The 26,208-nt window shown below is 36.8% G+C and overlaps 3 protein-coding genes, 1 long non-coding RNA gene and 6 pseudogenes across 14 annotated transcripts; 5 read left to right on the plus strand and 5 right to left on the minus strand.

Annotated features, from left to right (window-relative positions):
• Positions 1 to 51: 51 nt before the first annotated feature.
• Positions 52 to 4,988, minus strand: LOC104782736 (F-box/LRR-repeat protein At3g60040-like; annotated as a pseudogene). The gene is made up of 12 exons (XR_015597653.1): positions 4,406 to 4,988; positions 4,215 to 4,302; positions 3,860 to 3,985; positions 3,733 to 3,772; positions 3,167 to 3,246; positions 3,028 to 3,083; positions 2,370 to 2,456; positions 2,079 to 2,160; positions 1,160 to 1,690; positions 876 to 1,025; positions 467 to 772; positions 52 to 322 (listed from the first exon to the last, which is right to left on the minus strand). The product of XR_015597653.1 is annotated as an F-box/LRR-repeat protein At3g60040-like (transcript).
• Positions 4,989 to 6,951: 1,963 nt separating this feature from the next.
• Positions 6,952 to 8,989, plus strand: LOC104782737 (uncharacterized). Of its 7 annotated transcripts, none has more exons than XR_015597322.1 (6): positions 6,952 to 7,225; positions 7,875 to 7,916; positions 8,001 to 8,088; positions 8,258 to 8,401; positions 8,475 to 8,529; positions 8,603 to 8,989. It is a non-coding gene; the product is annotated as an uncharacterized LOC104782737 (long non-coding RNA). The 7 variants fall into 7 exon arrangements; XR_015597324.1 differs by having other exon boundaries at positions 8,258 to 8,397; XR_015597327.1 differs by having other exon boundaries at positions 6,952 to 7,150; positions 8,258 to 8,367.
• Positions 8,990 to 9,330: 341 nt separating this feature from the next.
• LOC104782738 (uncharacterized) lies at positions 9,331 to 10,877 on the minus strand. Its single transcript, XM_010507753.2, has 3 exons — positions 10,714 to 10,877; positions 9,917 to 10,171; positions 9,331 to 9,807 (listed from the first exon to the last, which is right to left on the minus strand). The coding sequence occupies exons 1-3, from the start codon at positions 10,772 to 10,774 to the stop codon at positions 9,512 to 9,514; spliced, it is 612 nt and encodes a 203-aa protein (XP_010506055.2). The 5' UTR covers positions 10,775 to 10,877; the 3' UTR covers positions 9,331 to 9,511.
• Positions 10,878 to 11,552: 675 nt separating this feature from the next.
• On the minus strand, positions 11,553 to 12,577 carry LOC104784356 (mitogen-activated protein kinase kinase kinase 20-like; annotated as a pseudogene).
• Positions 12,578 to 13,383: 806 nt separating this feature from the next.
• LOC104784358 (T-complex protein 1 subunit delta pseudogene) lies at positions 13,384 to 13,833 on the plus strand (annotated as a pseudogene).
• Positions 13,834 to 16,325: 2,492 nt separating this feature from the next.
• On the plus strand, positions 16,326 to 17,358 carry LOC104782739 (RING-H2 finger protein ATL40). The gene has a single exon (XM_010507755.2). The coding sequence runs from the start codon at positions 16,520 to 16,522 to the stop codon at positions 17,189 to 17,191; it is 672 nt and encodes a 223-aa protein (XP_010506057.2). The 5' UTR covers positions 16,326 to 16,519; the 3' UTR covers positions 17,192 to 17,358.
• A 730-nt stretch (positions 17,359 to 18,088) lies between these two features.
• Positions 18,089 to 25,583, minus strand: LOC104782743 (PLASMODESMATA CALLOSE-BINDING PROTEIN 5). Of its 3 annotated transcripts, none has more exons than XM_087511829.1 (4): positions 25,101 to 25,583; positions 24,966 to 24,993; positions 24,454 to 24,645; positions 18,089 to 18,872 (listed from the first exon to the last, which is right to left on the minus strand). In XM_087511829.1, the coding sequence occupies exons 1-3, from the start codon at positions 25,423 to 25,425 to the stop codon at positions 24,474 to 24,476; spliced, it is 525 nt and encodes a 174-aa protein (XP_087367955.1). In that variant the 5' UTR covers positions 25,426 to 25,583; the 3' UTR covers positions 18,089 to 18,872; positions 24,454 to 24,473. The 3 variants fall into 3 exon arrangements, with proteins under 3 accessions (XP_087367955.1, XP_010506061.1, XP_010506060.1); XM_010507759.3 differs by lacking the exon at positions 18,089 to 18,872 and adding an exon at positions 23,573 to 24,029; XM_010507758.3 differs by lacking the exon at positions 18,089 to 18,872 and adding an exon at positions 23,573 to 24,127.
• LOC147946346 (E3 ubiquitin-protein ligase ATL41 pseudogene) lies at positions 18,275 to 19,852 on the plus strand (annotated as a pseudogene). The gene has a single exon (XR_015597654.1). The product of XR_015597654.1 is annotated as an E3 ubiquitin-protein ligase ATL41 pseudogene (transcript).
• On the plus strand, positions 19,105 to 19,611 carry LOC104782696 (F-box protein At2g40910 pseudogene; annotated as a pseudogene).
• On the minus strand, positions 19,858 to 20,804 carry LOC109132722 (protein VACUOLELESS GAMETOPHYTES-like; annotated as a pseudogene).
• Positions 25,584 to 26,208: the final 625 nt, after the last annotated feature.

Consider the following 26,208-nt stretch of genomic DNA (forward strand, 5'->3'; position numbering starts at 1 on the left):
TTCAGTTTAAGCAAGATGCTAAAAAAAAAAAATTGTTGTTTTTAGGAATGGTTTTTTTAAAATATGAAATTAATTTTATTTTTAAAATATTAGACACAAAATCTCCCGAAATTATGCTTCACAAAAGATGAATTACAAAGAAAAAGGTTCACTACAACACCTTGTGCAACCTTCACTCGCACCAGTTCAAGGCATCCCGATTCTCCAATGATACTCTTCATTTGTTCCAACTCTTTAGCAGTTCCTCCGTAACCATATTAACCCGCAACACCTTCAATTAATATAGACTCATGGTCACATCGTCCCTGAAACCATCCAAACCCTGGAGAAGCATCAATAAAGAAGATGCATGTAAAGGATCAATGACTAAGTTCGTCTCTCTCTCTCTCTCTCTCTCTCTCTCTATCTATATATATATATATATATATATATATATATTCAGAGGGTTTTGCTAAATGATATATACCCGCAAGAAGCAATTTATGAGTTTAATGTTACACAGAATAATTGCACATGAAATAAGCAACTCTGATATTTTGCACTTTGATGAAACTCCAAGATGCGTCTTTAGATCCCTATAGATTTGCGACAGAATGGCATCATCCACCGCACCGCAATACCTTGTGCAACCTCCACTTGCACCAGTTCAAGGCATTTCGATTCCACAATAATACTCTTCAAGTGTTCCAACTCTTTAGCAGTTCCTCCATAACCAAGAACATGCAACACGGAATGGACGCATGGTAACATCGCCTGCGTAACCATCCAAACCCTGGAGAAGAATCAAGAAGATGCGTGTAAAGGATCAACGACTAAGTCCGTCCGTCTCTCTCTAGATATATTCTTTCATGGGTTTCTGCAAATGATATACATACCTGGATGATTAGAGTTTCAAGTTTTGGAGATTGCTTAAGCAGATATGGCAGCACTTTCCAACCTCGTTTATTCTTACTCCCAAAATACAAGCTCACCAGTTTGTTGAACACCAGTAGAAATAGTCCACGTTTAACACATCGGGAAATCACCTGCAAACACACACACACACACACTTAGAGAAACACATCGGGAAATCACCTGCAAACACACACACACACACACTTAGAGAATGTCCCACGCCCTTTAACGTTTTTAAGGAAAAACAAAGTTTGGGGGAACTTACATCAGTAAAACCGGGAGATAGATGCAGGGTCTCAATGTTGCTTATCCCTATAAACAGACCAGTTATATCCGGCTCCTTGGCCCTTTCAGAATAACGCAGATCGAGCCTAGCTTCGACTAGGGACTCCAAGTTAACTTGTTCGTACTCAGCCAAGGCATAATCGGAGTAGTCGAGGGACACAAGACTTGGGGCTTCAAATGACATACTATTCATGGTCTCAACTGCAACCTCACAATCGTACTGAAACGACAGTTTCTTCATGGTCCCACTCGATATGCAGTATGGGTATCCTTCAGAGTAACCCCGGACAACCAACTCCTCTAGCACCGGACAGCCAGGAAGAAGCACGTAACACAGATCCTCAGATTCAAAAAAGATTGAATTGATGCAGAGACTCTTAAGCGCTGGAAGAGACAAATCCGGAGGAATTTTCCCAAGATCAATTTTTCTTCCCAGTGTCAGCTTAACAAGCGTCTTGCTCTTAAAGAGCTCAGGGGGCAGAAAGATGTCACCGTATTCCCTATTTGCGGGCTGTTCGAAAACACCAGTTTCAGAATTCAGAACGATTTTATAGAAAGCCTGTATGCTGGTATATTGAAGCTCTTAAATTCACATCTTTGCATATGAACTGAATAGGAATAAAACAGAGCTCCACTTTTTTTCTGTAACCACCTTCATCCTCCAAGACCAAACATTTTCATTTTTTTTCATAAAAGCATGAGATGTCAATAAAGATATTTACAGCTAATATAATAGATGAGTTAAGTACTAAATCTTGTCTTGTCAAGTACGATTTTTTTTTTTGTTGATAAACTTTTGAAGGGGATTTTCTACCCATCATAACGTCAGCAGGAAAAGACCAAAATAAAAATTAGCTAATAAATAGTAGAGTAGCCTTAACATGATAACAATTACAGACCTGTTGACAGAATTCGAGACCACCAAACAAGCACAGCAAGCCAGAATACATCAGAATACGGATTCCCACTGTTGTCATTGTACTATAATGATAAAGGAGAAATGGCGAAATCAATAAAGATGATAATATGGACTGAAAACAAGCATAAACCTAACGTTTCATAGATGATAGAAATCACTGCAGCGCAATAAAGACTAGCCGCTTTTATAAGAAGGCTATATCAGTAAGCTACGAAAGTTTCACAAAATTTACCCTCATTAGTACATGATAAAATACTATGAAGATGTATACCTTTAGAAGCTGTAAGATAAATTCAACAGCTTCTCGAGGGCTTTTCCCCTCAGCTCCCCTAACTCTTGCAATGGCATGTGGAATGGCCTAAGACAAAGCAAATAACAATGAATTTAGATAAAACAGTCAGGAATGTCGCATGCTACTACTACTGCAACAAGAATGATAGATATGACACAGGAGATCCAATCCAAATGTTCCTACGGAGACGTTCTATAACAAAGTCCAAAGTTCAAGAGAAAAAATAGATTCAACCTAACAATAACCAAAAATGCCACGAGTGAAACAGAAGAGCTAACTGTTACAAACCATAGTTTCAGAGGAATAACCATGGAAACCCCCGGAGGTAAGCAGGCTAGGAAGAGAAACAATAAATCAAACCCTCTCTGCAGAACGAAATTTTCCTAAAAAACTGAACACGAAAGGAGCTTTGGGATATTTGCGAACTTAAGCTCATTATTTTCATTGGCTCAACATTCATTTGTGTTCTATTCCACCATGACATAGTAATTAGTTGCCTAATTTTTTTCAGGAGAAACCCAATTTATATACTAAGCAGAGCAGTAACAGTTTTGTGTCATATCGAAAGGACATGTCATAGCATCTCCAGCTAACAGCTGAGATCAATTCGTGACACTATATCAAGCTCATAGCCTACCTTAAATCATTACCTCAAGCACAAAATATTCTGGGAAATCACGGAAGTCATTCGGCCTGAAAGGAGAACATCAGTTTAATGAGAAATCTCCCGCGGGTTACCAAAGAGATGTATAAATATTAAAAGGCACCAATCTCACTTGGGGAGTCCAATCTCTGCATAAAATCTTCTACTATTATAAAACTTTATTAGATGTTGCAAACCCGCCCAGTCAGTCTCCTGTTAAAAATAGAAATGAGCTTAACTCAACATTTGCAGTAAGATTTGTTTCAAAGGACACAAAAAGCAGTGCATGAGACCTTTAGAAAGGTGAAGTTCACAAAAATAAGTTGAAAGATGGCATAGCATGCAGTTTAAACCAATAGACATACAACTCATGAAAGTCTGTTAAACATGCAAGGAATAAATGGGATTAAGATGAATCGAAGATTGATGATAGGAATATAGAGATCAGAGAAAACAAATTCCTCCACTCATTCTTTCTGCAATCTAGTAGATGAATCATTAATTCTGATAAAATTTCAGGTGAATCATTAATTCACCGTGTTCTGTTCCTCTAAAAACATAAACAAGTGCACATTAAAGTTCCTGATCTTATACTTTTAAAGCAGTGCCTTTTGCAATCTCAAAAAAATCTAGTTAAAATTTTGATAATTATACGTCTTTGTCACTTTGAAATATTAGATTGAACAAGTTTAATCATACCTGTGATGCTGTTTTAGCCAATGCGTATTCTCCAGAAAACCTATATATGTCACAATAATATGTTGGAGAAAAGAACTTACATCTGAAAACTGGTATTTGAAAGAAGTACACTAGAGACGGACAAAACCTTGGAGTCAGTGAGAATACTGTTGAGCGCATTCACAATGGAAAATGAGTGTTGTTTCAAAGCTTCAAGTGACGCAATTGCCTGTGCCTGAGCAACAACATCTCCATCCTTCTCTAGTTGATTCACCTGGTCAAAAGTCACAAGTGTGAGAGAGGATTAAACCTAAAGCGTAGTCAACAAACCAGTGATGGATTTTCAGATGGCTACAATTAACAGGACAACACAAGCACACACACAATACAGAAAGACCACATCTACGTAACATAGCTCATGAGCTTCTTGTCATGAACCATGCAGAAAGCCAAAGATGTACACAATTATATTTTCAAGAAGTGTCAAAAAGCAAATCTCTTACCCACATTTGTAGGGGCTGATGAAGTTGAATCTCAGCTATATATTCCATCTCAGGGACAGCTTAATCCAAGTCAAAAGGAGATTCAATGCTACAGAGAAACATTCAATCTCTCAGTTCTTTTTTTCTTGTGGTCGTTGCAAGAAAACTAAACAGACCAGGAATACCAGAAATAGCGTATCACAGCAACCCACCTTGCTTTATTTTCTAACGGTACTATAGCATCAGCATTGTCTTCAACTGCTTCCATCACCATATCCAGACTACTCCTCGAACTGGATTAACCATCCTCGTGTTTGCAGAAAGCTCAAATACGTTAGCCTCAGTATCGCTTTCCCTGTATAGTCAAGAAGAGCACTGGAGTCCTTGTGTGCTTTTCTCCTCCACTCCAGTCTTACAAGCAAGTACCTTGAGCACGGTACTCTGAAGCTTTTAGACGACGATCCTTGGCGACAATGGTGGCTTAGCTTGAGACACGGTGGCGATTATAACCAACCTGGGTAATGCTCCGGTGAGTATACTCGGAATTGGGGACTTCGTTACCGGCGCCTTCGAACTGAGCCACGATTTCACCTCCGAGATCCGGGCGGCGTCAGAACCGCCTTTGACTTCACTCACACCGGTTATATCGCTCATCGTCTCTAATCCAATTTGGGGGAATGAAAAATAAAAATTGGTGTCTCGCTCTCAAACAAGACGAAATGAGTTGGAAATTTGAAAATTTCTGGGCGATGCGATCGCGTTCGTTGAAATTGAAACCCTAAATTTTCCAATTTTGGGAAAGTGAGGGAATGGCGAATTTTGAATTTATCGGTTAGTTTTTTTTTTTTTTTTTTTTTTTTAATGGAAAAAATCAATGAAAATGGAAAAATAAAAATCTAAGTTTGGTTATTGTGTGACTGTAGTAATAATTAACGGTGAAGAAGAAGAAGAAGAATGCGATTGAAATGGAGTGAATCAAACAAGTTGCTGGACAAAATGTGTGAGTATTGAATTAAACACAATCCATATAAAAATAAAAATAGGCTTATATAGTGATAATTGATTATATAATAAGGAGAAATGAAAGCATGACCAAATAACTGATTATATTATATAGTGATAGTTGATGATCATGAAAATTAAGCTTTTAGAATAGATAAATTCCTTTAAATAGCACTAAAAAAGTTTTTTTCCAAATATACCACATTGTAGTTTTTTTTTCCAAAATTACCACAAACACAAAAATTGATTTTTAAGGATATAGAATTTTTTTTTTTTAGGTTTGGGTTGACACATTTAGTTTTAGGGTATAGTTTTTATGGATAGGTTTTAGTATTTAGAATTTAGAAATTAGTTTTTACTAGTATTAGAACTTTAGTTTAATTATGTGGTATTTTTGGAAAAAAATATATATTTTAGTGGTATTTTTGGGAAAAAAAACTAAATTGTGGTATTTTTGAAACAAAAACCTATTTTAGTGGTATTTATGACAATTGCCCTTTAGAATAAGGAGAAATGCTTGCTTACCATGTTCCATTTCCTCATCTTGTTTTTCTTAATGCAGAGGTGATCGAGATGTCGAGCAAGTTAACATTAACTATCTCGTGAATATGCTAATAAGGCTAAAGATTTGAACCGTCAGGTGATTTTTTATACCTTTCATTTCCACAGTGCAATATTGATCACACGGATATGCTCTTCTCCTATTCTCTCATACTGGGAATTAGCTTCAATGTTGATCATATAGGCAAGAACCTCCTTGTCTTCACTTGAGAGACTAGCAACTTTATTTGCTGAGGTAGCTGATAGACGGCTGAGGATGCTGTTAACTCGTGTCATCGTCTTCAAGTCTGATCTTCTTGGATGAGCGGAACCAGAACCATCCTCAAACATATTCTTCAGCTGTCATTATAACCATATAATAATTTAGAAGAATCTGTGTGATATAAATTCAGGTAATGTGTGAAACTTTATGTGATAGAAACAAGTGATCAATCGTACATTCTCATATGATGATGAGCCAGACTCCGCAAGACCTTTCCCCTTATCCTTTGGACCACCGTCCTCCTGTATCAATCAAAAAATATATACATAAGAAAAGAAGTTGCCGCCATCATAATGCGTGAAACAAGTGATAAATCCTACCTTTTTATCTGAGAACTATCTATCTTTTCCAATCTAGACAACAAACTTTGGTTCTGAATAGCAAACACAGCCAATGGTCATACAAAACATCTAAGCCATTTATGTTAGTAAAGATTTTAGATAATATTATTTTTAAAATATCATTTTTTTAAGCTAGTTACATATTAAAACCATATAATTACAAACTAATAAACTGAAATAATCAGGAATTTTAGGTGTATAGTAAAACTGATTCAAATTTGAGTTGATTTAGTATAATATTTATGTAATTATTGATTTTTCAATTAAAGAAGAATTTTAAATATATAATTGATTTTTCAATTAAAGAAGAATTTTTCAATGAGGATGATTCCCAATTTTTTAAATAAATTAAGGCTGTGTGATCATTGAACGTGATGGGCATTTTCTTTCATATGTTGGCTTCACTTGAGGCTGCTAAGAGACATTAACTATTCAATTCCAAGCCTAATTAGGCTCAACTTTTGTACAAAAGCTAACCAATTTAAGGTCATCTCCAATGAAAAGTGGTAAAAAAAAATTAAAAATACAGAAAAGAATAAGAGGAGGTTCTAATTTCGGATCAATAAGAGACACGACGTGTCAGCATCTTGTTGGATGATGGTTTAATACTTAAAAAAAATAGATCGATTATTATTTCTTCTTTCTCTCTCTTTCCCGATAATCAGAACGACAATCGGACGAGATTGAATGGTTTTCTGAGGTGATCGGACGTTTTATCATCATCTCCACCGTGGCCGAGTGTCAACGTCGACTGTGGAGCAGCTAATCAGCCACTCGATTCGTGGAAAACGGTGAGTCTCCTTCACCAAACCGAAGCTTTGCTTGGACCAATCCGGAGATTGTATTATACAATTGTCTTTCTCATGGTACGTTTCTATTTCTGTTTGTATGAATTAGTGTTTACTTTAGGTTTAGAGATTAGGGTTGTTTGATTTTGGAAATTAGGGTTCTGTGAAATCAGTTTATTTATGTGTTCATAGGCATGATTAAACTTAGGGTTGATGAAATTAGCCTTGATTGAAGATGATTTTAGGCATATATTGTTTGTTTCCATCGGTCTTGTCCATTGTTTGGGAGTAGGAGATTCGTCTCAGGTTTATTTTGCTCCCTCTTCTCCCTATCTCTCTCTCTCGCATATGAAAGATCCTGTTTAAAGAAAAAAAGTGTGAGCCTTTAAGAGAAGATTTGGCCTATTTATGTGAGTTTTTGGATTGGGTGATTATGATCTGTTTAGTTAATTAGTGTACATATGAAGTTTCGATTACTGAAGTTGGTGGCCCTCTTTTTTAACTATGGAACTTTTACTTTTCCGGCAAAGTGTTTTCAGTCTTCTGTCTTGAATTGAGAATGGTATTTTCTTTAACTGCCTTTAAAATATAATAAATCACTTGCAGATTCATAAGTTAATATAGTCATACATTTGTACGTTTATGGGAATATACATTTTACGATGATGATCAAGTTCTTGTCTTTTGAATTTAGAATACATTGATTCATAATCAATATCTTTTACAGACTCATTCTACAATCTGGAGGTTGAGTGCAACAACCAACGAGGTAAAGCCTTGTTTTTTTACCATCAACGTTACATACAATTAATATTACGATGTGACTTTCTTACTCATTTTCGACTTTACCAAGGTTGTTTCGAACTCTAGCCCAGTGACTAATGGTGGGTATTTGAACGGAAAAGCCAAAACCAAAGTTAGATTTTGACAACTAAATCAAAGTTAGTTTTGCTTTCTCCTAATGCTCTCTTTTGATTTGCTACGGCTTGGATCCTATCAGAATATGCTTTTGACTTTTTCTCCTTAATTTATTTCCAGATTTTCAAACTCTCTTCTTAGAGATTAATTGAAGTTTAACAGTTTTGACTTTTTCATTACCTTGGTACGTAGGATTGCTCAAGAGTTTCCCGGCTTGATGTGCTTAAGTTGCAGAGAGGATTTTATTAAAGACGATGTCTGCTACAGCATGCTGAATGAGTTGAAGAGCCTTCCAGTTTCCTGTATCTTTTCCTTTTTCTGCTCTAGGAGTTGTAGGTTCGGCTTGGTTCTCCATCTTTGACAACATCCCAGAGATCTTTATTCATGAGTGTGGTTTTCATTCTTGCAGACCAGAACTCGTAATTCTGTCCATCAAAGACTGCAACAAGTTGAGATGATTGCAGGTTTATCGCCATCTCTGATCTCTTTCTGGTTCTATCTTTGGTAACTCTTGTTCTGACTTCTTACTAATGGCAGCTTTACAGCAAGCTGCACCCCCAGCTCCAGTTTATCACTCAATACCTCCTCTAATGGCAGACCTTCCAATGCCTCCACCTCAGTCAGTGGCTCCTCCTCCTCCTCCTCCTCCTACCCCGGCCTCAACCTCTGCAACAGCAAAACCAACAACCAGTCCTCGTCTCAACCTCCACTCAAGAGTCCTATGGCTGGTACTTGGATTAAGTCGAATCAAAGTTTTGATAGTTCTCTATCGAGAAATCAATATCTGAGTGAGAAGACGTTACATTTGAATTTGATTTGGGTTCTATTATCCCCATTTATGATTTGCATTTCCATTTTTACATTTGAATCAATAACTTGTATGTTTAAAAATTTATGAAATGCTAAAATTTCTCAGTTTCTCAATTTAAAATAGACATAATGGTAACTGCACCGGCGGCACCATTAAGGATCTTTTTGCTTCTAATAAATTCGCCTTGAGGAGGACACTAAAAAGAGGGTACTGTATCAATGTTTTCTTTGGAAAATAATTCGATTTGGCCTTATTATTAAGAAACAAAAAGCCCATTAAGCGACGTTACCTTCCGAGTATAAACCGATAAACCGTCCTTAATTGAGATTTTTATACATCAATCTCATAGAAACAATCTTTGCTTGGTGCCCATTTTGTCTATTTTGCCTTTCTAAATTTTTCTTAAAGAAAGCATTTTGGGGTATTCCTCAAGTCTCCAAAGAGAAAGATAGACAGGTGTGTAGAGATCACTCTATTTCGCTAATTCAATAAGTACATCATATCTCGCTATTTCACAAGCTAAGGTTCAATAAGAGTCAAATCACTAAAATCCCAAGGGCCTTTTACGGTGTTTTTGTTTGTTTGTATGCCTCACTATTCTCATCCAATATTTGACTGTATCTTCGCTGGATCCTTCATTCCCATCGGTTTCCAACATGGTTCCTAAGCCCTGCTTGTTCACTGATGCTCCCAGCTCTCACTTGTTCACTGACGATGCTCCCAGCTCTCACTAGTCCACTGATTTTGTTTCCAGCTCTCACTCGTCCACTGATTTTGTCACCAGCAGAAGCTCTGACTTGTCTAACTCCAACTCTTGTAGGGTTGTGTAGGTGTTGAACGATCTTCAACAAGTCCAGAGTAGTTGAAATCTCCTTCTTCATTGCTTCAATAGTTTCAACATCAGCAGGGTCAAGTAGTAGTTCAGCTTGTGCTAAAAGAAGCCAAAACCAAATAAAAATCAGAAGCTTGGTTGAGGAAACAAACACATGCTGTGAAGAGAAGCAGAGAAAAGTAAACAAGTGAGAAGAAGTTACACATACTCTGCTGCTTAGAGGCTTGTTTTTTCATGTTCTTCTTCTTTGATTTACTACATGGATTTGCAGCACTCTTAGGTGGTGGTGGGACTTTCGCAGCTTCTTCTTCAGCCTTGATCAATGTCTTCCTTATACCCGCAACCTGAGACTCGGTCAGATTCAGTTTCTCTGTCAGCTTAGACACCACCTCTTCCAGACTTTTGAAATCACCCACATCATCCAGAATTTTCTCAGTCCAGTTCTTTTCCTCCGGATTGTAATCTATGCTCAGGATTCAAAACAAACACACAGAAACACTGAATTTGAGTATCGAGACACACATGATTCATAAATCAAACACGAATAGAAGAAGAGCGGATAAACATCTCGCAGGATCCATGACAACGCAAAATAAAAAAACACGGAACAACGAGAATCTAGGTTACAAATCACCCAAAATTCGCTGAAATCAAATTTTAATTATCCTAATATGTAAATATCTTCATAACAAATCAAAATCGATCACCACAAATCAAATTATCGATTTCTCCACTAGAACAATCAAATCGATCACCAGATAAACCTCGCCGAGAATCCATGAAAACGCAAAGGAACTCGAAACTACAAGCATAAACGAATCTAAGAAACTTTGAAATCAAAATGATCACTAGATAAACCACAAATCAAATTAATTGATTTCTCCACCAGAACAATCAAATTAATCGATCACCGGATAAAACCACGGCGAAACTCTCGAATTCAAAACGCCAAACTCGGAATTGAATACGAGATCGTACGATCGTTGAGAATCTAAATCAATTTACCTGGAATTTGATTCCGAGAAACTGAGAAACAGAGAACCATATTCATATGCGTTTCCTCCATCTCCTGTAAACTGAGAGAGAGACCCCTTGAGATGAGAAAACGAGAGAGGAAAGAGAAGCGAGAGCGAGAGAGCAGAGAAGAAGAGAGATGATGAAACTTCTTCTCAAGCTACACTACTGCGTCTTGCCGCTATTAACTGTGATTTTCGAATTCCCTCCCTCTCCTCTTACTAGGCGACAAAAGTAGTTACTACACCCTCCTCAATATGGGCCTTTCTTTCATGGACTTTTAAGCCCATTTTTATTCACGTCCACTGGCTTTTTTTTAATTTATTAATCGAATTACAATCCTCCTGATTACTGATAAAATAATTAAGCAAATGGGTCTTACTTTGACAAGTGTGTTATATTTAAGTAACTAGTGGAAAATTGAAGAAAAAAGGGAAGTTTTATTTGTAATTGTGTAAATCTTGGAAACTTGTAATCAAGAAACAAAAATGGAATTTATAGAGATACGTTGTTTTATTTTAATAAAGAAATGAGTCCTTGTTCTTTGTCTAGAGAATCCAACTCAACCAAGTTATAAATTACTTTATACATCATCTTTAATCCAACTTTGTAGATATCGATCAGATTAATTCTCCAAGTTTAACATAAAGACTTTCTCTATAACTTGAAAACAAAAAATACCATATATTTGATTATAATTGAAGAGTTTACAATTGTATCAACGTGTAATTAACTTGATCTAAACCACACTACAACTGTATCAACGTGTAATTAACTTGATCTAAACTACCAAGTAACAAACAAAAGCCTAATATTGTCAACACACTGATCTACTGTACCGGAACAAGATTGCATCCTGGGGGTTTGGGAGGTATTATCTTCAATCTCAGAGGTCTATTCCAAATTTTCTTAAACTGTGGTGGCTTTGGTGGGATAATCTTCACTTTTAGGACCTTCATCGACTTCAACACCACCACCGACTCTCTCTTATCTCCGGCGCCCGTAACACTCAACTTCTTCTGATCAGAAACATTCTGTAGAAACTTATGCTTCAAAAGCTCCGAGGCGCTTCCTCTTTCCAAAGGATCACTTGCGAAACATGTTTGTAAAAACTGCCTTGCGTCCCAAGGAAGAGACTCTGGTATCTCTGGTGCATTCCCATTCAACAAAAGAGATAAAAGCTTCTTAGAATCTTCCAACGGCCATGGCGTTTCTCCGGTATACATCTCCAACACGATACAACCTAATGACCACAAATCTAGGGCTTCCTCCGCGATCCCGTTTTGAACAGATTCTGGCGACATGTAAAGAGGCGTTCCCAAATACGGAGACTCATATTCCCAAAACTCCGAGTCTTCTCCAACTTTTGTCGACATTCAAAATCCGCAATCTACAATTCGTACGAAACGTTGCACCCACAAGTACTAGGAAACACGAGAATGTTTTCGGGTTTGAGATCGCAATGAACGTATCCGTGACTATGGATAGAGACAAGTCCTTCAAGAATCATATAAGTAAAGTCTCTGATCATTGAATCAGACAGTGATCTTGTTTCCATGAGAGTAGTTAAACTTCCACCAGCTGCATACTCCATTGACATCCTGTATACTCTGATTCCGTAATCATCGACACCTCTAGACAGACTTTTCCCGCAAGTTTGCACGATTCTAGGGCAATCTCTGAGTTTAGACAGAATCTGAAACTCTTTAAGGAGAGGTTCGAAGTCTTGTGGGTAGGAGGTTTTCACGGCTTGGTAGTACGGATTCGAGCCGTCGGGGTTGGTGTATCTGACGAGATCGACGGAACCATATGAACCTTTGCCTAAGGGTTTCACAATCTCGATAGACGGAAACATTTTTCACTGCATTCAAACCCTAAATATAAAAATCTAAATTTGGGATTTGTTGAGAAATAAAAGAGAAGAAAATTTAAGAATTTTGTGAATGGAAATCGAAGAAACTATGAGAAGGGTTTCACATTTAAATTAGTCGATAGGAAGAAAAGGAAATTGAAAGATCTGCCGTTGATTCCATCATCAGTTGGATATTAACCGTTAGATCAAGCGTTCCTTACTAAAGTGTTTCACGCCGTTTTGGTCTTTTGCCTCTTTTGGACCTAAAAAAGATTTGAGGGAACAGGCCTGTTACGTGCGCGACAATAAAGGTTTCGGCGGCGAAAGGCGAGGTGATAAATTCTCTCAATAAACACTACCCGACGATAATCATGGACGACGTGATGGATGATTTGCGGCCATAAGTGCGGTTCTACCCGACGATAAACACTACCCGGTCGTCATCGACCCACGAGTGTCGCTGAAATCGCCGCTGAGGTTCTCAAGAAGTGTCAATCACGTCTCCTTGACGAGATCCACCCTACTAACACAATCCAGATATGATTCGTGAATCGTGATATTTGTAACGATTCAATTGATATCTTGCTAGCCTTGGCTGCTCCGGTTTCAAGCTCGTACCTCCTTAAATATGGTTAGATACTTACCCGGTACTCTCGTATTGTTGCTCCTTTAGCAGTAGATGCTATTACTTCTCTTTTAGTTGCTTCGGAAAAGCCAGAGTCATCGGATTTGTGATGTCAAGATTCGTTATTATGAAACTCGTGATACTGCGGTGAAAGCCTTTGGGTTTTGACGGTGGACCAACTCGCATGGAAAACGTCAAGATCGCTCTCATTCAGTTCCAGATGATGATGGATACGACGTGGATCCTCAAAAAAGAAGAAGAAAAGAAGAATCACATATTGGGGATGATTCAAAAGATCAAAGCTACTGGTTGCAATACGATTCTCATCCCCAAGACTATTTTGGTCACTGATCATCTATGGCTTCACTACTTGGCCGTAGCCAAAATCATGGTTATCAAGGATGTAGAGAGAGATGCCATTGAGTACGTTACCAAGACATTGAACTGCTTACCAATCTCCAACATTGAACATTTCACCGCCGACAAGCTTGGCCAAGCTCATCTTGTGGAAGAGTCCTCCATTGGAGATGGAATGGTTTTGAAGTTCACTCTACTCAAAGACATTAGGAGAACTACCCACTCGCTTATCATTCGTAGCTTCGACCAGCTAGTACTATGTACTCTTTTACTTTAAGTTTTTATTTTTGAGAATTCTCTGATTCTTTAAGTTGAACTCAAACAATTTGGTTGGTTGGTTGGTTTTAAGAATTCTAACTTTTAGTTGTGTATTAATATTTCTCCTCCATCGACATTGTGTCGTGTTTCAAACGTTGTCTCATTGTGTGTTGAATGAAACTTAAAAACCAATAAAAATCAATTAATTTAATTATGATATAATATACTTTGTGACTATGTTACTAGTCCGTTCATTAAATTGGTCTTGTAGACTTCAGCAGGGAGAATATAAGAGGCTGTGGTAACCTTTGGATACAAAACAGTGTAGAAGATCTTACTCAAGGAGGTCAGTGCAAAAGGTACAGAAATTCTAAAAACTTAATTGGCCAGGCCATAGTCTAAACTCTTCTTAGACAGACTTTTCCCGCAAGTTTGCACGATTCTAGGGCAATCTCTGAGTCTATACAGAATCTGAAACTCTTTAAGGAGCGGTTCAATTTTCGAAGTCTTGTGGGTATATAGGAGGTTTTCACGGCTTGGTAATACGAACTCGAGCCGTCGGGGTTGGTGTATCTGACGAGATCGACAGAACCATATGAACCTTTGCCTAAGGGTTTCACAAACTCCATAGACGGCAACATTCTTCACTGCATTCAAACCCTAACTATAGAAATCTGAATTTGGGATTTGTTGAGAAATAAAAGAGATGAAAATTTAAGAATTGTGTGAATGGAATAATTGAAGAATTATGAGAAAGGCTTCGAATTTGATTAGTCGATAGAAGAAAGGAAACTAACAAAAAGGAAATTGAAAGATCTACCGTTGATTTCATCATCAATGGGATCTTAACCGTTGGATCAAGTGTTCTTTACTAAAGTGCTTGCCTCCGCTTTGGTTTTGCTTCTTTGGACTTAAAAATATTTGGGGAGAAAAGCCCATTGTTATCATAATTTTATTTTATTTTCCCATATAAATAATACACTTATCATTCACGTCTCTAACAACTTACTAAAAGTTACTGTCTGTTTTAACAGTGAAAGAAATTTAAAATTTTTAATCCGTTTTGGTTTCACGGTAGAGAACTGAATATTGTCAATTTTTATAAATTTTTGTTTAGTAATAATTGATTATATTGTTGATTACTTTCAATTTTGTTTAGTAATAATTGATTATATTGTTGATTACTTTCTAATATATATATATATATATATAATATACATCTTGATATATATGTTTATGAGTATTAAACAAAATATCTCAAACAAAATTGAAAATCTGGTATATTTTTAAAAGCTGATATATTCGATAAATTATACGGTTCAACAAAAAAATAAATTAAATTGAACAAAATTATCACATTTTGTAAAGCTAAGTTTTCTATTCATTCAGATGTAAAATCATTCTAATATTTGTCATAATTGAATCACAACTTAAAATATTATGTCGATATGGAATGTTAATTTCACATTTTTCACTAATTAAGTAAATTGTGTCGTTTTTTAAAATTTTGAATCACAATATATGAATAAAACTTTGATATTTATTATTATTATTATTATCATATGAATTATGTATTAGTTTATTTTTTTTTGAAAATATGATCAAACAAAGATGAAGGAGAGTTTTAACAAAATCTTTGAAATATCTTCAAATTATTTAAAAGAAATAATGTTGACAAATCAGAGTAGAGGGAAATATTTAAGTATTTCCTTAAATAAATAAAATAATTAATCGAATTGGAATTGACTTTGATTTCAATTATTTAATATCCTAAATTACTCTTTCTGATTAAAATTTAACACTTTTTAGATAGAATTTTAATGGCAATTAAAGTAAATAAATGACTGATTTTTTGAACATGTATATACTCTTCTTTTAATAATGAACGATAGACGGGATTTTGTAGTTTCCTTTTTGTTTTCTAATTAGTAGCGATATAGAAAGTACAAATATGTTTTCTAATAATTTACGTGGAAAAACTACCTCATATTTTGTAGATATGATATTAAAATATTTGACTTTTTCCTACAAGAGTAACATACAAGGAATAATAATAAGAAGCTAACGTGTGAAAAAAGCAATAAAAGGAGTTGAATTTATGATATATATGTTCACAACTTGTAAAATAATATAACATGTATGTCCACTTCGAAGACTCTTCTTCAAAATTATATGATTCCCACACGCAGCCTCGCCACATACCTCATATTTTGTTAACTTTTAAATTTCGTATTTTCTTGACTATGCTCAGTTTACAATAAGTCCACTCATACTATTGGGACAAATTGTAATAATTATTGTTATCATCATCTATCTAGAGTTCTCAGATATGTCGACATGTTATATATGTATTAATGGTAGAAAAATGAAAAATGCAATCCTAACTGAATTTTCGTAAACTTACTTAGATTTTTTTATTTATAAATCCGACTAAAGTCAACAATGGCCTTTGGATTTACGAGTATCTTAGAATTCTATTATATGTAGTAAACAGTAAACTGCCTATAGTCCTCCACCCACCAATCATATTATAATGGTTAGAAGAATAATTAAGATTAAAAAAGTATCATTAGAAGTTTACATATATATAAATTTATTACACAACGAAGATCGTTTCAATCTCCATTAATTGTGATTAACTTATATTTATTACCACATTCTGTTCCATTTCTTTCCTTCTCGATTGTCAAATCTAACACTTCATCATGAGCTCTGACAACAGAAATGATGATCACCGGTTCGATTCCGACCGTTCGTTTTGGGTGAGCACGACTTCTTACGATGCCAACAGCAAGATCTTACTCATAACCATCGTTTCCTTCTCTGTTATTATCCTCATCGTTTTCGCTTATCATCTCTACGCAAGATTCGTTCTCCGCTACCACAGATCGGCCTTCCAAGGCCTCTCCTTCTCTGTCGTTTCTCATCCGCCCAAACGTAGCCTCGACACTCTAGAAATCGCTTCTCTCCCAAAGTTCGTGGTTGGAGTCAAGAATGACGTGGCGGGTATGGAATGTTCGGTTTGTCTAAGCTTGTTGGAGGAGAATGATACGGCGAGGATGTTACCGAATTGCAAGCACGTTTTCCACGTAAGATGCGTTGACACGTGGCTAGCGACGCAGTCCACTTGTCCCGTTTGTAGAACTGAGGTCGAGCCAAGTCCAAGGCTTGAGCCTGAACCAAGAGAAGGTCCAGTTGGCGACCGTGCACTGCCGTTGGATTTCACGGCGGAATCTTTGTCCGATAACAAAACTGGCGGGTCATCAATTTCGCGGTTAGATTCATTTCGGAGGATTCTGACAAGGGAAAGATCTTCGAACAGTAATGATCATTCTCGCGTTGACCAAGATCGTGTTTTGGATATAGAACGACTGTGAAATCAGTATAGTATTTATACGAGTATATGTGATTCATGTACAATAGTACTCTTTGTTCCTTATAAATTATTTTTGTGTACTCAATCAAATATTTTGCATGTATAAATTATGACGGCGAACGTTTTGTATGTTACTGTAAGACAGATATTTACACATAGTTTTACAAAGCCGCTGTTGAGTAACGTGTGAAAAGGGAAAAAAGAAAGAGTTGAACTTTGTAATTTGTAAATATACAATCGTGACAAGTTTGTAAGATATTTTCAACGTGTGTCTACATCGAAGACTCTTCTTCAAGTCAAACTATGTGGTTCCCAGTTCCCACACGTATCCTCACAAGCTCACACGTTTAACTTTTTAGTTTTTCGTATTTTCTTGACTGTGGACATTTTACATTATTTCTATTCATATTATTCAGATAAACTGTATTTTCATTTTATTGAATTTATCGTTTTTCTAACATTTATCGGTTGGAGTCCTATTTTATTATATTGTTAAAATAGGACTAACAAAATGTTATGCATGAAATAACAAAATGGTATACGTTAATAATTTAATTTGCACCAAAGAAAACGTTATAAGACTTACGAGAAATTATGATAGACATTCCAATCTATACATACGAGCTAACTACTAATTCACTGTTATCAAATATAGGCAGTTTGGTCTACAAAATATATAAATATAGGAACTTCGATATCTTCCAAACTTACACTATCCCTAAACGTTCAAATCCTATAACCTATAATATTCTATATTTCTATGGTCTACATGACTACAACTGAACTATGAACCTAAAATATAGAAACTCTTTTTGTTGTTTGTGAACAATTTCAAGTTAATTTGGTCAACAATGGTGAAATTTCTAAACCGTCATGAAAGTCTCGCTATCTGCCAAACTTTTCAAAATATGTATCTACTTCATTTTTTTCTCCACCCACCAACTAAAGTATAAGCCATGGAAAAATAACATTAAAATACATATTCTAAAAAGTCCTTTGTTCCTTATATAATACATCAGAAGTTAGTAACCAAGTTTGTTCACTTTTCCTTTCCCATCCACCGAAGAAAGAAGCAAGCTTCACAATGAGCTCCAACGAAAGAGATACTCGCTGGTTCAACTCCGACCACCACTCGTTCTGGCCCAATCCTTCTAACTACGATCTTAACAGCAAGATCATGCTTGCAGCCATAGCTTCTTTATCCGGAGTTATTCTTATCGTCTTTGCTCTTCATCTTTACGCAAGATTCGTTCTTCGCCGCCGTAGAGAAGCTTTCCGTGGACTCCCCGTCATATTCCGCCACCCTTTTGAGATTCCCAAGCGTGGCCTCAATCCCACTGTCATAGCTTCTCTTCCTACTTTCACCGTCGGAGCCGTCATTGACGTGGCTACGTCCGCTACTGAATGCGCAGTGTGTTTAAGCGTGTTAGAGGAGCAAGACACGGCTAGAGAATTGCCCAACTGCAAGCACATATTCCACGTCGACTGTGTTGACAGGTGGCTCTCCACTTGCTCCACTTGCCCTGTTTGTCGGACTGAAGTTGAGCCAAGGCCGAGACTTGAGCCTGAGCCAAGGGAAGGACCAATCAGTACTGCACCGCCATTGTTGGAGGAAGCCAGGCTGAATTTGACGGTGGAAGCAGCACCCTCTTCTTCCTCGGGAAACAAAACAGTTGTGTCCCCTGTTTCGCGACTAGATTCGTTTAAGAGGATCTTGACAAGGGAAAGATCTTCGAACAGGATCAATCATACTTGTTTTGACCAAGATCGTGTAGCGGAAATGTTAGGTCAGAGTATTGGGTCTTTGTACTAGAAGCTGGAGGTTCGTGGAAAAAGGTTGTTCGGCCCAAGAATTACCATCCTCATGCTCCTTCCACAGTAGGACACTTTCTCAATGGATCGGTAGTATATTATATGGCCTGGGTTGATATGGAAACTTGTGCTGTTGTCAGTTTCGACATTACTTCTGAAGAGTTGACTACCATCCTAGTACCTCAGGAGGCCGGGGATGTGGCTCTGCCTGCAGCTAGGATGAAGGCTGGTCTTATCGAGTACGGTGGGAAAATAGCTATTTTCGATCATACCCGCCTCGAAGATAAGTGTTTGGTGGATTTATGGGTATTGAAAGACGCGGGGAATAAGCAATGGTCGAAGAAGAGGCTTTTTTTACAGCCTTGTCAAAAGCATCTAGTCCATGACATTGAACTGATCGTTAAAGGTACAACTCGAGATGGCAAGGTTATCTTGGCACCGGTGGAGATGCATTCTAAGTTCTTTATTTTGTTTTACGATATGGGAAGCAATGACCTGAGTAAGGTTGAAATCAAAGGAGTGCCACACATTTGGTTTGATAAGGACTGCTATTTCGACTTCAAATACTCTATGGATGAGAGTGAGGACGTCATCTACTTGGAAACTTGACCATTGTGACTTTGTTTGTCTAGCTAAGCTGTTTAAGAACAATACAACTAAGTTACATGTTTTTGTTTTTGTCAGGAATTAATTTATTTCTTAGATATGTTAAGGAACGAGCTTAATCTCTTGCTTAAATGCTTTTTGCTTCAAGCAGAATATAATCTTTTGTTTCTGGCTGAACAAAGTGTTACTGTTTCTGGTTTGGATCCATGTTTGTGTAATTAAGTTATTTTGTTACTGTTACTTACTTCAAGACCAAAAGATAGGATACTTATTCAAGTTCAGTACTTTAGAAAACACAAGAACAGAGAAAATTCCATGTCTTATTGGCACATGTAAATGTATCAAATCAAACAAACTGAAAAGAGAAAGAAGATAGCATGCAGCGACACAAAGATACATCAAACGAAAGAACTGAGATTGAAGGAACCCTTCATGTTTGCCAGAGCAGAACTCATATCTAGCTCAAGCTGAAGCTTCTGAAGTTCAAGCTGTTGCCTCAAAGCTGGATCTTCCACTTGCTCTGTTGTTGCTCTGTTCCGTCTGCACAGTCTCCAAACCCTGAAAAGGAACAGACTCAGCGGTTGCTGTCTTTCCTCCATCACTCGCCCCACACCTCTCACCAGAAGCAGCCACTAGCTTAGGCTTATTCACAGCACATGAAGCATGAATATGATAACTACAAGCATAACAGTTATAAGACCAAAACCTACCATCCATAGCTATGTTACAAAGATTGCAGACAAGCTGATTCCCGAAACCAAACTGAGTAAAAGACATAGCAGGAGTACTGTTGTAGACAAGAAGTAGACTATGGAGAGGATGAGACTCATGAACCATGACCTGAGGCAGATGTGCGCATTGAACATGGAGGTCAAAGTCGCACAAAGGACAACAGTAAGAGAACCCTTTACCTCCAGGGGAGCCACATGCGCTGCAGAGGAAGGAGCCGGCGCTGTAAGTTGTATAAGGGACTAGAGTCAAGTGGTGAAGCCCCGCGTGGGAAGGATGTTGCATCCCACGCACTGCGTTACCACATTACTCATGAAGATTGAAGTCACATGTTGAACAGATATATGCTGTTTATCAGAGATGGTTAATTCACAGCCTGAGCAGACAACTGAAGAATCTGTGCTTTTATTTGTCTGAATCTGTTGGAGTTTAAGTGTATGTGGATGGCTCAAATGTTTGTACTCCATTTGAGTTTGTCCCTTTTTGAGTTTAAACAATCTTGTGTGCGTGTTTGGAGTTTGGATCACACAATGACACAATACAAGGTTTCTCTGACTTTGAATTATTCCTAATACTGAGTTATAGTTTATTTGGGTAGGGTAATGAAAATTACAGGAAGTCAAAGGAAGCAGCGTTGACCTTCAGAAAGTCAACTATTTGAGAGTTGACCATTGAAGTCGTCGTATCTCTTTTAACTGTCCTTTGTTTATTATTACTCTTCTAAAATTCTCCATTTCGAATTATTGAGAATACTTTACTAACATCTAGCAACATCCTTTTCTATCAAAAACACAAATTTGTAGACAAGACATTTTTTCCAAGTTGCAATCCAAACAAAATAACATTAATGCTTCACCAAACCGGACTAATATATGGAATTCAAATTTGCACCACAACTATACTATTCAATAGTGAATCATATTAGTAAACCAAACAAAACAACATTAATGCTTCACAATGACTAGTGAGAAGGTGATGCACCAAGCTGAAACGATAATAGAAGAACCAAAACAACAATGACTATTGAGAAGCTGATGCACAAATCTAGTTAATTCTCGGTCGGGTGTGAGTCGGTGTGAGTGTGACCGTCTGAGGTGACGTAGAAACGAAGAAAATGCGTCATAGTTTTATTTATGAAAAACGTTGTTCAAACGAGAGAAAATGAGTGACGTGATTTTTAATTAGACCTCGCTATGGAGTGGTTTGGAGCTTATACTATATGTCTCGTATTAAATTCAATAATATACAAAAATTATAGGAAGTGGTTATAACTCAAATTTGGTGTATGATGATGATGGCTTGTCAATATTATGTATGGTGGGGATAAACTAGTTTTAATTAGGTAGGGCTGTCGTATTATTGATTTTCTAGACTCGATATATCATATATATCTTGTTGATTTATGCACTTAAAATTGTGTGTGTGTGTTTATCAAATCGATTTTTAGACGATACAGCTGAAACTACCAAATATGATTAACGTAAAGTTTGTTAGTTAAGCAACTGTTACTAATATATGATTCACTACTTGTGGGGGCGCAACTTCGAATTCCATAAGTCCAAAATTTGGTGAAGCATTAATGTTGTATCTTTGAAAAATAATATGATTCCCACGTAAAATGATGATATATGTGATTTCCACGCAGCCTCGCTACACACCTCATATTTTATTATCTTTAAAATTTCGTATTTTTCTTAACAATGCTCAGTTTACAATAAGTCCCCCTTCATCTCATACTATTTAGACAAAATTCAAATTGTAATTATTGTTATCATCATCTATCTAGAATTCTCAAGTATGTCGACGCAAATGGAAATATGCAATCCTAACTGAATTTTCACAAACTTACTTAGAAATTTCTGAAACAACAACAAATCCGGCTAAAGTCAACAATGGCCTTAGCATTCTATTTCCATTTTAGCAAACTCATGGTAAAGAACTTCTAGAGGCAACTAAATGCAAAGGTGAAGAGTACAAAGTAATACAAGTCTACTGAAAATAACACGTTTCTAATAGCAAAATACAGTTGTTATCAAGTAGATAACACCGAATTATTTGAAACTAAAAATACTTCAGAGAAGGGTATATCGTTTGTCATTTGAAAACAAATGAGCCCAAATTATTTCAAACAGAGATCCAGTTTTTTGCAGATGGCTCGAGCAACTCATTGATCAGAAGAACTCTTTGCCCCGCTTCAGGCAGATTGCTCGAGCAACACGGACAACACGTGAGTTGGGATCCCTCATGCGCTGCAAATTTATACCAATAACACATGTCAATAGGAGGATTTGTTAGATGCAATTTGTTCTTCAAACAGCTAGTTAAGATAGAAGAGACAGACTCGTGAACCTCAGTAACAAAGCCCCTAAGAAGAAACTCCCATGACAAATAATCAAACGAGCCAAAAAAAAAGTAATCAGAAACAGACTCGTGAACATTACCAACACTCAAATGTATGAAAACATAAAGCACCTAATAGCTGCAACTCATTGCATGAAACAGTAAAAGATTCTAATCTTCGTCTTTTGGTCTTTTTGGACCTTTTTGGTTATAGTTAAAGACTCTAACCATTACTTTTTTTAAGACTAAGACGATAAAATTAATATTATGCCATATTAAATAGAAATCAGTAATCATAGCAGGAAAGGTTGGTTACACCAATAAACCTTAAAACCAGCTGAAGAATCCAAAAACACTCGACTTTGACAGACCAATCTCTTCTCCAACAACGTCCCTTCATAAATAAAACTATGACGTATTTTCTTCGTTTCAACTTGGTATCCTCCTTTTGTAAGGCTTCATGGTAATTTTTTTTTTTTTTAATCTTTTATTGTCATAGTTATAAAACCCTTTCAAAAACTGCATAGAACAAGGGATGAAAATCTCCAATCTCGACCATGATCAAATTGTTTTTGCACATGACGCCAAGTACTACGTAATAATAGTAATATTATTAACAGTATTGAAGCTACTTATATTCGTGTTTCTTTCTTCACTATGCGATATATGTATTTGTATAAATTGATCGTCAATCTGAATGAAAAATTAATTTTCTAAAAAACATGAAAGTGTAAATTCCCGTTGGGTTTCATTTATTTTGCACCAGTTGCAGTGAAACATTATGTAGAAAAACAGTTCACATGATTTTGCTAAAAAAATTGAGACATCAATAAATTAGTACTACTATTAGTTTACAGTAAGTCAGTAACTAGTAACTAACTTATTGAAAAACAGATTGAATACAATTTTAGGAATTATCTTATTTTATCAGTCGTATTCCATATTCCATTTATTCGGCCAAAGTTCAACTGCCTAAACTTAAGGAAACATTCACCAATATATAAGCTGCAAGAGCAAACGCCAGTTAAGTCCTCGATCAATCTACACACACATGTTCTCACACCCAATTACATAGAGCTATGCCCATTATCTGCCAAACTTTCTAAATATGTATCTACTTCATTTTTGTTCTCCACCAACTAAAGTTGCCCAACTGCAAGCACATATTCCACGTCGACTGTGTGGACAGGTGGCTCTCGACTTGCTCCACTTGCCCTGTATGCCGAGACTTGAGCCTGAGCCAAGGGAAGGACCAATCAGTACTGCATCGCCATTGTTGGAGGAAGCCAGGCTGAATTTGACGGTGGAAGCTGCACCCTCTTCTTCCTCGGGAAACAAAACAGTTGTGTACCCTGTTTCGCGATTAGATTCGTTTAAGAGGATCTTGACAAGGGAAAGATCTTCGAATAGGATCAATCATACTTGTGTTGACCAAGATCGTGTAGCGGATCTTGAGAGAGAGACATTGAGTCAACATAGAGATACATGTAATGCATATAAATCACACACACATTAGAAATCTTTAATTTATACTATACCTTCCTTTCTTTTATTAAAAAAACCATTCTCTGTTTTTATTTTTTCCGATAGTTTTGTGTAATGGAACACAATCTATATGTTAGTCAAAAGATACATCATGATACACAGCTAACGTTGATGCCTTTCTAGTTAACTCTTCATAATAGTAAGACAGTACAGAGCTACATTTCAGGGATCCATTAAAGATGCAGAACCATTTTAGTTTACATAAAATTGAGGGTTGAGGAAAAGGGTTACCTTCAATCACCAAGCGGTAGCTAAAGAGGATGAATGATCAGTGTCATTGTCATAATGTGGCCTAAAATGATGAAGGGAAACGACCAGCTGGTAAACATCCGCCTTGCTCTGCTGAAATCTGAGGATTCTTGTGCAGCAGTTGTTGCCTGCGTTGAAGTGGCATCAGCGATACTTCCACTGCTCACTCTCTTACTGCACCACGAGATTTAAAACGCATGAGTGTAACTATTAAAATGCTAAGTAAAACGGAGCAGAGGATGAGAACATATTCAGATGTGCAACTTCTTAAATGTTCTGCAGAAACTATAACATATTGATCAAAATGAAGTTATCTCATCCTTCTAAGCCAGAAGAAACTAATGAAAAGAATTACTCAAAGATCTCACTCAAAACCCATCAAAGTTTGTATTCATAAGAACCTCAGATCAACAGAAAGTGCTTAAAACAGACTGACACTGTTACTCAAATTCTGGCTAATTGGCAAAATACAAATGTGCGTTACTTAATTTTACCTTGAAGGAAACTTGCATGCTCCTTGACCTGAAAACAAAAATAGCAGTAAAAGCATCAAATTTTCAATTTTGTAAAATGTCAAATTCATTATCGAACTTGCATTTTCCATAACTAAAGAAAATGTAAAAACTCACTAGGATTCAGTGAAGTAACAGCTGCGTTGTTAGTAAAGTTACAAGCTTCATCTGCGAGACCGTTCTTCAAGTAATAGTTATTGAAAACATACGACGCCATCTTCACCATATCCGATGGATCGTAACAGAATCCGCCCTCCTGGATCTCACCGCAATCAGCTCCTCCAGGCCCACAAGCCCAGTCAACGGCCGTTTGAAGTGCCGAATCCTCAGCGTTGTTCTTCGCCACGCACCAGAGCTCCGTCTCTAATACCTCCCCACCGAACTCCGCAGCAGCCGCCACCGCCGCCGCCGTGATGAGGACAGAGAGAACTAGGCAGATCATTTTCCGAGAAGCTAGAATAGAACGATTTTGTAGTCGGAGATTTCGCGGCGGAACCACAAGTACGTAACGACCTAACAGTTTCTCGCCGAAGAGAGTGAATCTGAACGAATCAAAGAGATTTTGGAGTTTTCCGTGATGAATGTAAAGATGCGGGTAAATAATGTAAATAAATTCTTTTTTTTTATTCTTACCCGGTTATTGAACTCGGTTAAACTGATTTGGGCCGTATTAGTCTAGTAGAATAATATTTGGGCCTTAACAGACTAGAAAACATTGAATTTCCAAACTTGGAGTCTTCTTTGTTACTTTTCATCTTTCTCATATATCAAATCAAACCATTTAATTTTTTAAAATAAAATATATAACAAAAAATATCATTATAATATCACCATTAGTCCAATGCTTTATACCATACTACCATTTGCTGGAAAAGAAACTCAAAACCCAAATCTTGGAAAAAAATCGATAAAAATTGAAGGATAAATAAACCAAAACCAATCATGTAACGAGAACGTAGTGGTCCAGTCAAGGAAACACATCACGTGAACACTCACAGCTTAGCCTGTTCACACACACGCGTTTCTCTTTCCTCTTCTTTCCTTTAAACTGCATAAGTTTTGTTTTTTATTGACCAGTTCAGAATGTACTTTAAAGGTTACATTTCCAGTAAATCCTAAACGATACATGAGTGGATGTGCCATATAATTAATTTCATCATCTAGATTTCATATGACGTCAACATATTTTTTCGTTACTCTCGTATAGTACTTCAATATCGCAAAT

The sequence above is a fragment of the Camelina sativa genome, chromosome 4 (assembly GCF_030686135.1).
Source record: "Camelina sativa cultivar CO46 ecotype springtype chromosome 4, ASM3068613v1".
Taxonomy (NCBI): Eukaryota; Viridiplantae; Streptophyta; class Magnoliopsida; order Brassicales; family Brassicaceae; genus Camelina; species Camelina sativa.

Coding starts and splice junctions, on each gene's coding strand:
- LOC104782738 (XM_010507753.2), bottom strand. CDS start 10,774: ATGGAGGAAACGCATATGAATATGGTTCTCTGTTTCTCAGTTTCTCGG. Junction 10,172..10,713: donor TTCTCGGAATCAAATTCCAG/GTAAATTGATTT, acceptor TCCTGAGCATAG/ATTACAATCCGGAGGAAAAG. Junction 9,808..9,916: donor ACAAGCCTCTAAGCAGCAGA/GTATGTGTAACT, acceptor GGCTTCTTTTAG/CACAAGCTGAACTACTACTT.
- LOC104782739 (XM_010507755.2), top strand. CDS start 16,520: ATGAGCTCTGACAACAGAAATGATGATCACCGGTTCGATTCCGACCGT.
- LOC104782743 (XM_087511829.1), bottom strand. CDS start 25,425: ATGATCTGCCTAGTTCTCTCTGTCCTCATCACGGCGGCGGCGGTGGCG. Junction 24,994..25,100: donor TGTTACTTCACTGAATCCTA/GTGAGTTTTTAC, acceptor TTTTGTTTTCAG/GTCAAGGAGCATGCAAGTTT. Junction 24,646..24,965: donor GCATGCAAGTTTCCTTCAAG/GTAAAATTAAGT, acceptor CTCGTGGTGCAG/TAAGAGAGTGAGCAGTGGAA.